Source organism: Lutjanus erythropterus, chromosome 16 (genome assembly GCF_056507025.1).
Source record: "Lutjanus erythropterus isolate fLutEry1 chromosome 16, fLutEry1.hap2, whole genome shotgun sequence".
Lineage (NCBI taxonomy): Eukaryota > Metazoa > Chordata > Actinopteri > Lutjaniformes > Lutjanidae > Lutjanus > Lutjanus erythropterus.
Window position 1 is genome coordinate 5324912 of NC_139332.1, and position 9949 is coordinate 5334860.

At 39.2% G+C, this 9949-nt stretch overlaps 2 protein-coding genes across 2 annotated transcripts; one reads left to right on the forward strand and one right to left on the reverse strand.

The window, feature by feature from the left end:
* Positions 1–628: 628 nt before the first annotated feature.
* Positions 629–5196, reverse strand: rpl15 (ribosomal protein L15). Its single transcript, XM_084739097.1, has 4 exons — positions 5104–5196; positions 3714–3895; positions 3486–3622; positions 629–985 (listed from the first exon to the last, which is right to left on the reverse strand). Exons 2-4 carry the CDS (start codon positions 3883–3885, stop codon positions 680–682), a joined length of 615 nt encoding a protein of 204 aa, XP_084595223.1. The 5' UTR covers positions 3886–3895; positions 5104–5196; the 3' UTR covers positions 629–679.
* A 1131-nt stretch (positions 5197–6327) lies between these two features.
* On the forward strand, positions 6328–9178 carry nkiras1 (NFKB inhibitor interacting Ras-like 1). The gene is made up of 3 exons (XM_084738722.1): positions 6328–6539; positions 6820–7061; positions 8651–9178. The coding sequence occupies exons 1-3, from the start codon at positions 6446–6448 to the stop codon at positions 8891–8893; spliced, it is 579 nt and encodes a 192-aa protein (XP_084594848.1). The 5' UTR covers positions 6328–6445; the 3' UTR covers positions 8894–9178.
* Positions 9179–9949: the final 771 nt, after the last annotated feature.

Consider the following 9949-nt stretch of genomic DNA (forward strand, 5'->3'; position numbering starts at 1 on the left):
GTTTACATAAAGGAAGGATTACTACAAATTATCTTGGCTTTTTTTTCACTCAGCAAAACCTTTTCCCACATTTCACACATAAAGCAAGGAACTTGGAAAGAATATTTTTTGTTTCTCTTCCTACATCAGTGGTTCCCAAACTTTTCCTGGGATTTTCTGTATTTATCTATTATTCTGCATTGTCCCTTACTTGACTGTAAATATTCACTGAACCAGGCCACAGCTATAATATTAAAACATAAAAAACATTAACGTTCATTATGGTTAAAAACCTGCACATGAACTGCTACATCATCTGAGGTAAAACCATATTGGCCAAGTGTGTGCTACTGCTTGCAGATGTTTAAGACTGACAAATTTGACAATTTCAAAGTAACCATTAATTAAATGTACAGTCTGCTACATTTTCCTAACACACTAAAACAATGTGTACTGACAGTACATAATCCCTTTCAATCATCACTTATGTGTGCATGTGTAGCCTTAAAACCATCCAGCTGTACACAATCTATTAGTAAATGTTAGAGATTTATACACACTGATAGTATGAGCTGTCAAACACCCCAAAGGCCAGTTCTGCATGAAATATTAATGCTGTAACAACAGAATGAAGCAGACAAACAGCCTGTCACCATAAAAAGGATGTTTATTTTTTGAATGTACAGACAGGTGGCATGCTCTAACGATAACGGTGCAGCTGCAGGGTGTTGCGCCTCTTCCAGGCTGCACGGCGGGAGCCTCCGATGGTCAGGTGGAACTTGTGGCCCTTGCCCAGGCCGCGGCTCTTCTTTCCTGCAGATGTCAGGCCACGCATCTCTCTGTGCTTGTGCACAGCCTTTGTGATCCATTGGGTGTCTGGGTTGCGTCTGACGGCCTTGTGGAAGGGGTCGATCAGGATCACCTCAAAGAACTTGTAGGTGGAGTCCTCGCCCACCCAGTAGGAGTTCAGCACTCTGAGGGCTCCGCAGTGACGGCCAGCACGCTCCTGGAAAACAATACAGAGTCAATAACTCTGACAGACCTACACAATCACAACAATCACACAATATGTAGTGTTGCAATAATGAATAATTACTCAACTATTAAATTAATCACTATTTTGATTGATTAATCAGTTTGAATATATATTTTAAGAAAAAATACATAAATAAGTCCAGCTCCTTAAAATATTTTCTTGTGTCTTTACAATAAGAAACTGAACATCTTTGAACTATGGATGAAAGAAGAGACAAAGACATAATCTTGGGCTCTGTGAAAAAAATACTTTTCACAATTTTCTGACATTCAATGGACTAAACTACTTATCTGGAGTGGGAGGGATCAACAGATTCATATGCAAACAATCATTAGTTTCAGCAGTATTAATATGGCACAATTTGAAGGCTGAAATGGCAACTTCATGCTGTGACAGCAAGAAATTACATCCCAGCACCCAGAAATCCTATAAAAAGGTGGCACCAGTTAAAAATAGATAGAACGCTCATTTTTGGTGGCCTGCTTTAAATTCAACCAAATTCATTATATTCAACAGCTGTTCATCTGACATTTAATGTTTAATATCATATTCAAGTGCCTTTATAACAATAAATGATGTTGCAGATGTTGGTCTGACAGCATCCACAACAGATGGAAGAGCTGCAAATAAATTCCATCTAAAACGTCATCAAAACAACTGTTCAAACAACACAGTCTACTACAGGACATGAACTCAAATAACCCTCGTCTCATACACAATACAGACGACTACTACAGTCACAAATATGAAAACACTACTGTCAAACAGTATAGGTATAACAGATCCTACATAAGGATAACATCCAGGTGACAGGAAACAGGTGTAACATTTACAATGGCTCATTTCCAATTTAGTATTCCCAGTAATCCCTACTAGTGAACCAGAGTGTGTAACAACAGCTTAGCAACGCAGCTTTTAAAATCAATAGTTACACGTGTGTTGGCAAATTTTAATCAGGTAAACTATGCTGAAGATGTGCTGTTATAACATCTGGACTTGTAGGAGCAGCAGATGTGTTCCAAGGTTGTAACCAATTTTGATTACTGATTATCTGCCAATCGTTTTATGGTTTTGTCAATAAAAAGCCTTACAATGGCAACTTCAGATTATATGTTTTATCAACCATCAGTCCCAAAACCAGAGAGCTTCAACTGACACAACAGTCATAATGACATGAAATCGTATGTAAACACAGGTGTTACCAAGGATACTAATTAAGGTCACATTGCATTTATTGTAGTAGGGCCTTTCCAGTGACCCAACATAGCACAATAGCAACCCTGACTCTGACCTGAATGGAAGCTTAATTAGTATCATTGGGAACATCTGTGTTTAACCTAGTTCATGTCAAAATGATTGTGAAAAAAGTTAAAACAAAAAGTCACTGGCACACTGCTGCCAACTGAGCTGCAATTAGCCAGGTAGCTCATTTAGTGGTCCTTTTAGACTGGAACACAGCCTCATACTTTCAGAAGCCAGTTTGATGACTGGATACATAGTACCATTCCAGAGAGGATGTATGGAAACTCCAGGGATGATGAAGAGGAGTTCATTTGTAAGTATTTAATGCAATGCAAATGTCCAGTGACTAATCGACTAATCCTACTGTCAAATGTCCATCAAAATATTTAATACCAAAAAACAAGTTTTGGATAAGCTAGGCTAGGTTTGTCAGCAACCCTTAAAAAATCATTTGTTTTGAATATAGGGCTATCTGTTGATCATTTTCTTGATTAGTTGTTTAGTTCATAAAATGCTGAAAAATCTTGTTCAGTTTCTCAAAGCCTAAGGTGATTTGTCCACAACTCAAAGATTCAGTTCACTTTCACAGAGAACTAAAGAAATCAAAATATTCTTATTTAAGAAGCTCAAATCAGAACTTTGACATTTTTTTCTCAAAAATGATTATTGATCATCCAAATAGATGACAATTTAATAGTTGACAACTAATCAATTAAAGGTTGGAGCTCTATTTTGTATCAGGAGCCCATTAAGAAATTTAATTATGAAGTGCATTTATCAACTCTTGGTTTTATCTGTAAATCTAAATATGTATGCTGCACTTCAAAACCAAGCATGGGCTTTGGCTTTCTATCCAATGAATGATACTCTAAACATACATTGGAGAGGTGGACCAAGCTGCTGGATGACGTTAAAGTTCCCAGGACATTTAAACACCTTTTAACTGCTGTTTAACAACCAACAGAATCTGTTCAGTCAGCTGACTCATTATGCTCTCCTAAACCATTCTCTAAGTTCTTTTATTAATTGTGGCAAATAAGTTATCATGAGCAGCTTTTCAAGCAATCTTACCTTCCACATTCTTAATGTCCTGTTCATATTAACATTTGCAATCAGAGTAATTGTACAAACTATTTCAGGTTCAATTCACACTGAAGGACAGTCAAAGCAGCACAAACAAAACTTGCCTTCTAGCCTTGAAGTCAGTCTAATAAACAGATGAACGTACCTCAGCAGTGGACTGCAGACTGCGGGCAAACTTGATCTGGTTGACGCCATGGTGCACTGGCTTGCCATAGGTGGCACCCTTGGGCACAGGGCGTTTGCGGCCTCCACGGCGCACACGGACACGGTAGATTACGTATCCTGTTTGAATCAAACAGCACAATTAGCAAGGTTGCAGAAAGGTGGCAGACAGTTCACACATGGTCAGGTATAATACTGCCTCAACACTCACCCTGCTTGGCCTTATAGCCCAGCCTACGGGCCTTGTCGGGTCTGGTGGGTCTAGGAGCGCGGTGGAGGTTGGACAGCTGACGGTACTGCCAGCAACGGACACGGAGCAGGAAGCGCATCACATCGGACTGCTTCTTGCGCCATAACTCCTGCATATACCTATATGCTCCCATGTTGACTTATCTGAAGAAAAGAAAGAAACAGACTTGTAAGGTAAGCATCTTCTACACTTATCCTACCAACATTTAAGAACAAACTATCATGTGAAACAACTGTCATACACAATAGTTCAATCAAATAAATCAGCAGTGGTAGAATTCAGTTCTGTTGGCTGGAGTCCCCCAGGACCCCAATATTGATATTTCCAAAAACAAAAAAACACAGTTAACACATGACACACAGTCAGTGGGAACAAATTGACAAAGTCATGAAAAACTGACAATAAGAAACTTGTGAAATGACAAAATTATACCACTGGGGTCTGCAGATACCCAAAACAGCAGGCTCATAGTTGATTATGGTCAACATTACAAGGTTGTTGCTGGACAACATGCAGCCAGCATCAGCAGTTCAATCCAAGATATCTGAGATTTGCAATATTTTCACAAAGCATACTGAGAAGGTTTCAGTCATGTGCCATCTGAAAGCCTGCAAGTTATTTCCTCCAAAAACAAGTCATCCAGCACTTTAAATTACTTGCTCTCAAGCCCAGGTTAAAAAGTGAAGCTGCTGCCGTTTCGATTTAAGTCTATCTGAAGCCTGTAGCTCTGGTCAGACTGACACATGATTCAAACCACCGACACTCCGTACATCCAGAGAAGTCAGGCCAAACTAGAAAACTACTGCCAGAAAGCTACGAATTCACAGTTGGTCAGTGTCCTGCAATAGTCTTAATGCACATACAGCGCATTATATTGCTATGGCTGATAAAAAATACACGTTATAATGGTACAGGAGTCCATGCTTGCTACATAGTAATCACTGTAGAAGTAAAGCTAGCATGCTAACACTAGCCTTGTAGCTCTTAATTCCCAACTTTACCCGATTATTGTTGAAATTACCACAGAAACAAAAAAATCAAGTGCCGGTTTCAACATACACTAAAACGCGAAAACTCTGGTAATTTTAAACAAAGTACTAGAAAGCATGCTAACACATTAGCCTGCTACTGCAGCCAGCGGGGTCAATGGCTACCGGATAGACTGTATCTCAGCACCGCTAAACAGGGCTATAATCTTTGTTATTAACAATGTTAGTTCAAAAATACTTAAGGCGTATATATCTCTGTTATGTCAATAAACAATGTCCTGAATTAAAAAGACAGATGAATGTATATACATTATGATTTTAATGGATTCAGTTTAGTACGAAAGCATAGAAAACTCGCTTACATGATGGCGTACCAGCCGGAAAGAGAGAGCGTACGTGACCAGTATGCCTTATGAAAACGACAGTGACGCGTTTCCTTTGTTGGGTTCATGGGAAGTGTAGTCTTCTTTGTTTTTTGTTCCTCCCCTCACACTTTGATACTTTTGTGGAGAGTTTAAGAATCTAACACGCACAGTATTTCGTATTTAAATTAATATTCAATTCAAAAGGAATTTCATAATTAAAAAAAACACATAGTAGAGTCTACAGACAAAATACGTTAAATAAAAATACTTGTAGAGAAAACATTTTAAGTGCATACTGATATCTTGATATCTTGCAAATGATGCCACATCGACTACAGACGAAAATGCATAAATTTATACTTTTAACGTTTGTATATTTGTCTAGTCACCACCACAGTGCCTGTATATATTCTGTCACAACTATTATGTTATAATTGCACATTTTAAGAGTTTTAAGTCAAATTCAAACAAAAAAAAAATCGTATCCCATTACTTTTTACACTTTACTAACAAAATTTCAAACTACTAACATTGCAGACATGTAGCATACTTAACATAATGATACCCAAAGAGCGAATTTAAACAGTTAGGTTTATAATAAACATTATGGGATGCATGAAAAAAGAGGAAGAAATGTATTATCTTGAAATTTTATTGCTTATAAGTCATAATATCTATTTTTTTAAATTCACACAAAATATCCAGGGAACCTTGGTAACCTTGGTCATTTTGCGTTCATGTATGTGATATTTATTTACCATGTAGAAAACGTTAACAATTAATTCACTGTTACATTTATCTTTTTTACACTCCAGTTTTCCATTTTGGTGGATGATGTATGAATGCGTTGGATATTCTGATTAAACACTGTTTTCAATATCTAAAGATTTGGAGAGACATGCATTTGTTGGATATTTTTTATATACATTTGCGCACTTTGCTGGCATTAGTGAGCTCCAGGCGTCGCGCATGCGCAGTGTCAAAAGACGTCGTCGGAGCCAGCAGAGCAGGATGGATGCTCTGGCTGTGATGCTGCATTTAAAGACTTGATAGACAGCTACATATCCACTTGATACAAGTAAGTAAGTTTAACTGAAGGCAGGAGTAATGAACAAATAGTGGTTCACTGCTGGACTGTAATTGGTGTCTTTAGGTGACGCAGATTTAGTTGCTCCGGCTAGCCTATTAGCTAGTTATGCTAAACAACAAAACGCTGTCATAATGAGCCAACGCTAGGACCAGACCAGACCAGACCGGTCAGAGTTGTTTGGGGCTGAGCGTGTCTAACATATGACTATAAACTAAGTGTCGTTTGTGTTCATACGTTGTAGGCTCGAAAATGGGAAAAGGCTGTAAAGTTGTGGTGTGTGGACAGGCAGCAGTTGGGAAAACTGCCATACTGGAACAGCTGCTGTACGGAAATCACGCTGTGGGTAAGTGACATTATCACGGCAGCCATATTGTTCTGAAATAGTAGAGTAAACACAGGTATTCACAATGTTACTAATTAAAGCTGGTTCCAGTTGGAGCCAACATGCACAACAGCAGCAGCCTCACTCTGTTTGACCTGACTGCAACAGAACCAGAATTAATATCTCTGGTAACACCTGTGTTTATACCACTATTTCATGTCAGAATGGCTCCTGTAGTTTGCACTCACAGCTGATTGCAGTGTACCTTCCTCTAACGTGTTGTGGTGTCTTTATTTTCCAGGTTCTGAGTCCAATGAGACGCAGGAGGACGTGTATGTGGCCTCAGTGGAGACCGACCGCGGTGTGAAAGAGCAGCTGAGGCTTTATGACACCAAAGGACTTCACGATGGACAAGACCTGCCCAAACACTACTACTCGGTGGCAGATGGCTTCGTCCTCGTCTACAGCGTGGACAGCCTGGAGTCTTTCAAGAAGGTGGACATTCTGAAGAAGGAAATCGACAAATCCAGAGATAAAAAAGAGGTGCGGCTGCTGGTTCAAAGTATGCTTTAACCCAGTGTTTCCCAACACTGGTCATCAAGGCACACTGCCCTGCATGTTTTAGATGTTTCCCTGCTCCAACACACCTGATTCAAATTATCAGGTCGTCATCAAGCCTCTGTAGAAGCCTGATAACAACCTGATCATTTGAATTAGTTGATAACCTTTTATAAAGGTCAAAGGTGACTTCACTGTGACATAATGTTCTGCAGAAACCATTACCTAGCTGTTATTCAGTGTTTAAACTCAGAAACAGAAAGGGAGATTGTGACCGCATTTCACATTTGGTCGGATAATGAATTGCTGACAGTAATCTTGGGTGCCCACCTTGAAACTCTGCCGATTGTAGAGATCTGCTGTGCTGCTGGCAGGTTGAAGACATGTGAAGCATCCACACTTGAGAATTTGTAGCTTCTTTGTATCCAGCTCATTGGTTTTGCTGATGTAGAGCTTCAGGTGATTGTTGTTCCGCCATGTTACACAGCTCTCAATCAGTCCCCTGTCGTCCTCTGTGAAAATAGTCTCTAAGTGAAGACATTATGTTTCTTTCCAGAAATTATTCACTGGAATCACACATCAATTTAATGATAGCTTCCATTTCACCAAAAATACATTTAATACCTTCAGTTAAATTCCTTGAGTCTTCACTACATGCAGTATATGAGTTTGGACGGACATGCATGTAAACTACAACTTAACTGATTGGTGGAGGCACAGAACTGCCAGGAGGTTATTCTAGTTTGCTGTACAAAATGTAGTGCTTTTTGTTTTTTCAGCTTCTTCACTTGCTTGCCTTACTTATGTCTGCTGAGTGACATTTATTTTGTGTGGATATTTTACCTGACTCTGTAGGCAAGTTAGCTCTGTTCCTAATCTCTCTGCCATCATCACTGATGTCTGTCCAAAAAGTATTAAAACAAAATCCACTGAAGACTGTAAGACTTCTTCTCTCACATTTTGACGCTTCTATTGAATATTGAGTTTGTTGACTATACAAACCTTCAGATTATGTGAAAACATGGATCTTTACCAAATGTTGAGATGCAGGTTTTTAAGCCAACAGTTATGACTGGATACTGGGTGAAGGGCAAGACCACAGTATATATAAATTATTGTTGTTTTGTTTCCTCCATTCACTAAAGTGCCTAATGTAGTTAGCTGCAACGATAAATCGGTTATTAAGTTAATTGCCAACTAGTTTGATAATTGATTAATCAGTTTGAGTCATTTTTTAGGAATAAAATATTTAAGTTCTCTGATTTCAGCTTCTTAAATGTGAAACAAGTCATTTTAGGACGTCATCTTGGGCTTCGGGAAGCACTCATCAATATTTTATGGAGCAAACAACTAATCAGTTAATGTAGAAAATGATTAACTGATTGATAACAAATATAGCCGTTACAGGAAAGATTTGAAAAATGTGTTTGGACCAAGTCTGCGAATTCATTAATCAATTAATTGACAGTTTAATCAACAGTGAAAATATTGTTAGTTGCAGCCCTCAATGTACTTTGATTTAATCTTTAAAATCAGAATGGGGTTTGGTTCAGGTGTGTGTGTTGTGTTCTCAGGTGACCGTCATCGTGCTGGGGAACAAGACAGACCTGCGGGAGCGTCGTCAGGTGGACCAGGAGGTGGCGCAGCAGTGGGCGCGGGGCGAGAAGGTGAAGCTGTGGGAGGTGAGTGTCACTGAGCGCAACTCCCTCATCGAACCGTTCACCCAGCTGACCAGCCGCCTCACACAGCCTCAGAGCAAGTCTGCCTTCCCTCTGCCGGGGCGCAAAAGCAAAGGCACCCCGTCCAACGACATGTGACACCTCTCACTCCTTTGTGCTCCTGTTAGAAGGCTGCATTCACCTCACGTGGGAAGAACCAGCAGGACAACATGGACACAGGTTGCTTCTGTGTAAATGTACAGGTAACATAGATAACAGTTTTAGGGGAACATGATTTTTTGCTCTCTGTCTGACAGTGAGATGAGAACATTGATATCAGCCTGTATGTTAAGTACAGATGTGTGGTCAGAACATTGTTAGCCTAGCTTAGCATAAAGACTGGGAGCAGGGGGAAGTAGCTAGCTTGATCCAATCAAAAGTGAAGAAACGGGTCCAACATATTTTTACATTTCTATAAAACGTCTCACAAAATTTTGAGCTTGCATGATGCTTGGTGTGCATGTTCATACTAATATTATCAGTACTAAATAAGTATTAATAGCAGTACCTGTATCACTGAGATTAATCTAGGTCCATCCCTTTTATTTTGAAAGAAAAAAAACTGCCTCATCCTGAGTTCCATGTTGAGATACAGTCATGGTCTGGGGCTTTTATTTTGAAAAATTAGCTCTATTATAGTTCCCTGTTAACATCAACCTCACAACCGTAGCCATATCTGTTTGTTTGGGTTGAACAAATAAGATAAGTGTTAATCAGTGAGCTTTAGAAGTGGTGTTGTTGAACTTTTGACAGAGCCAGAAAAAACTGTTTCTCTGCCTGTCAGTCTTTATGCTAAGCTAGGCTAATCATATCCTGACTCTGTCTGTACTTTTACACACAGACATTATATTGATCTACTCACTCACTTCACAGGAAAAAGCAAATAAGCATATTTCCCTGTGCATTAATTAATCCAGTGGGGAAGCATGTTGTAGTTGATCTTTTACAGCAAACCAAACATAAGTCTTAACCACAAACCAAATCCACATGTGTAACATCTGTTTTCTGTACAGTTAAACACTCCAATCCATCTTAGCATGGACAAGCACTTTAGTACCAAAGACTTGAGACACAGATCTTGTGAACTGACATAAAAATGTGTGTTGTTCACTGTCCTTTTCAATTGAAATGTTTGTCATTCCAAGTTAAAGGGTC

Bases quoted from the DNA above. Each gene is read 5' to 3' on its own strand.
- rpl15 (XM_084739097.1), bottom strand. From the start codon at position 3,885: ATGGGAGCATATAGGTATATGCAGGAGTTATGGCGCAAGAAGCAGTCC. The intron at 3,623-3,713 runs GTGAGTGTTGAG...TGATTCAAACAG, and splicing joins GGGCTATAAGGCCAAGCAGG to GATACGTAATCTACCGTGTC. The intron at 986-3,485 runs GTACGTTCATCT...ATTGTTTTCCAG, and splicing joins GTCTGCAGTCCACTGCTGAG to GAGCGTGCTGGCCGTCACTG.
- nkiras1 (XM_084738722.1), top strand. From the start codon at position 6,446: ATGGGAAAAGGCTGTAAAGTTGTGGTGTGTGGACAGGCAGCAGTTGGG. The intron at 6,540-6,819 runs GTAAGTGACATT...TTTATTTTCCAG, and splicing joins GTACGGAAATCACGCTGTGG to GTTCTGAGTCCAATGAGACG. The intron at 7,062-8,650 runs GTGCGGCTGCTG...TTGTGTTCTCAG, and splicing joins AATCCAGAGATAAAAAAGAG to GTGACCGTCATCGTGCTGGG.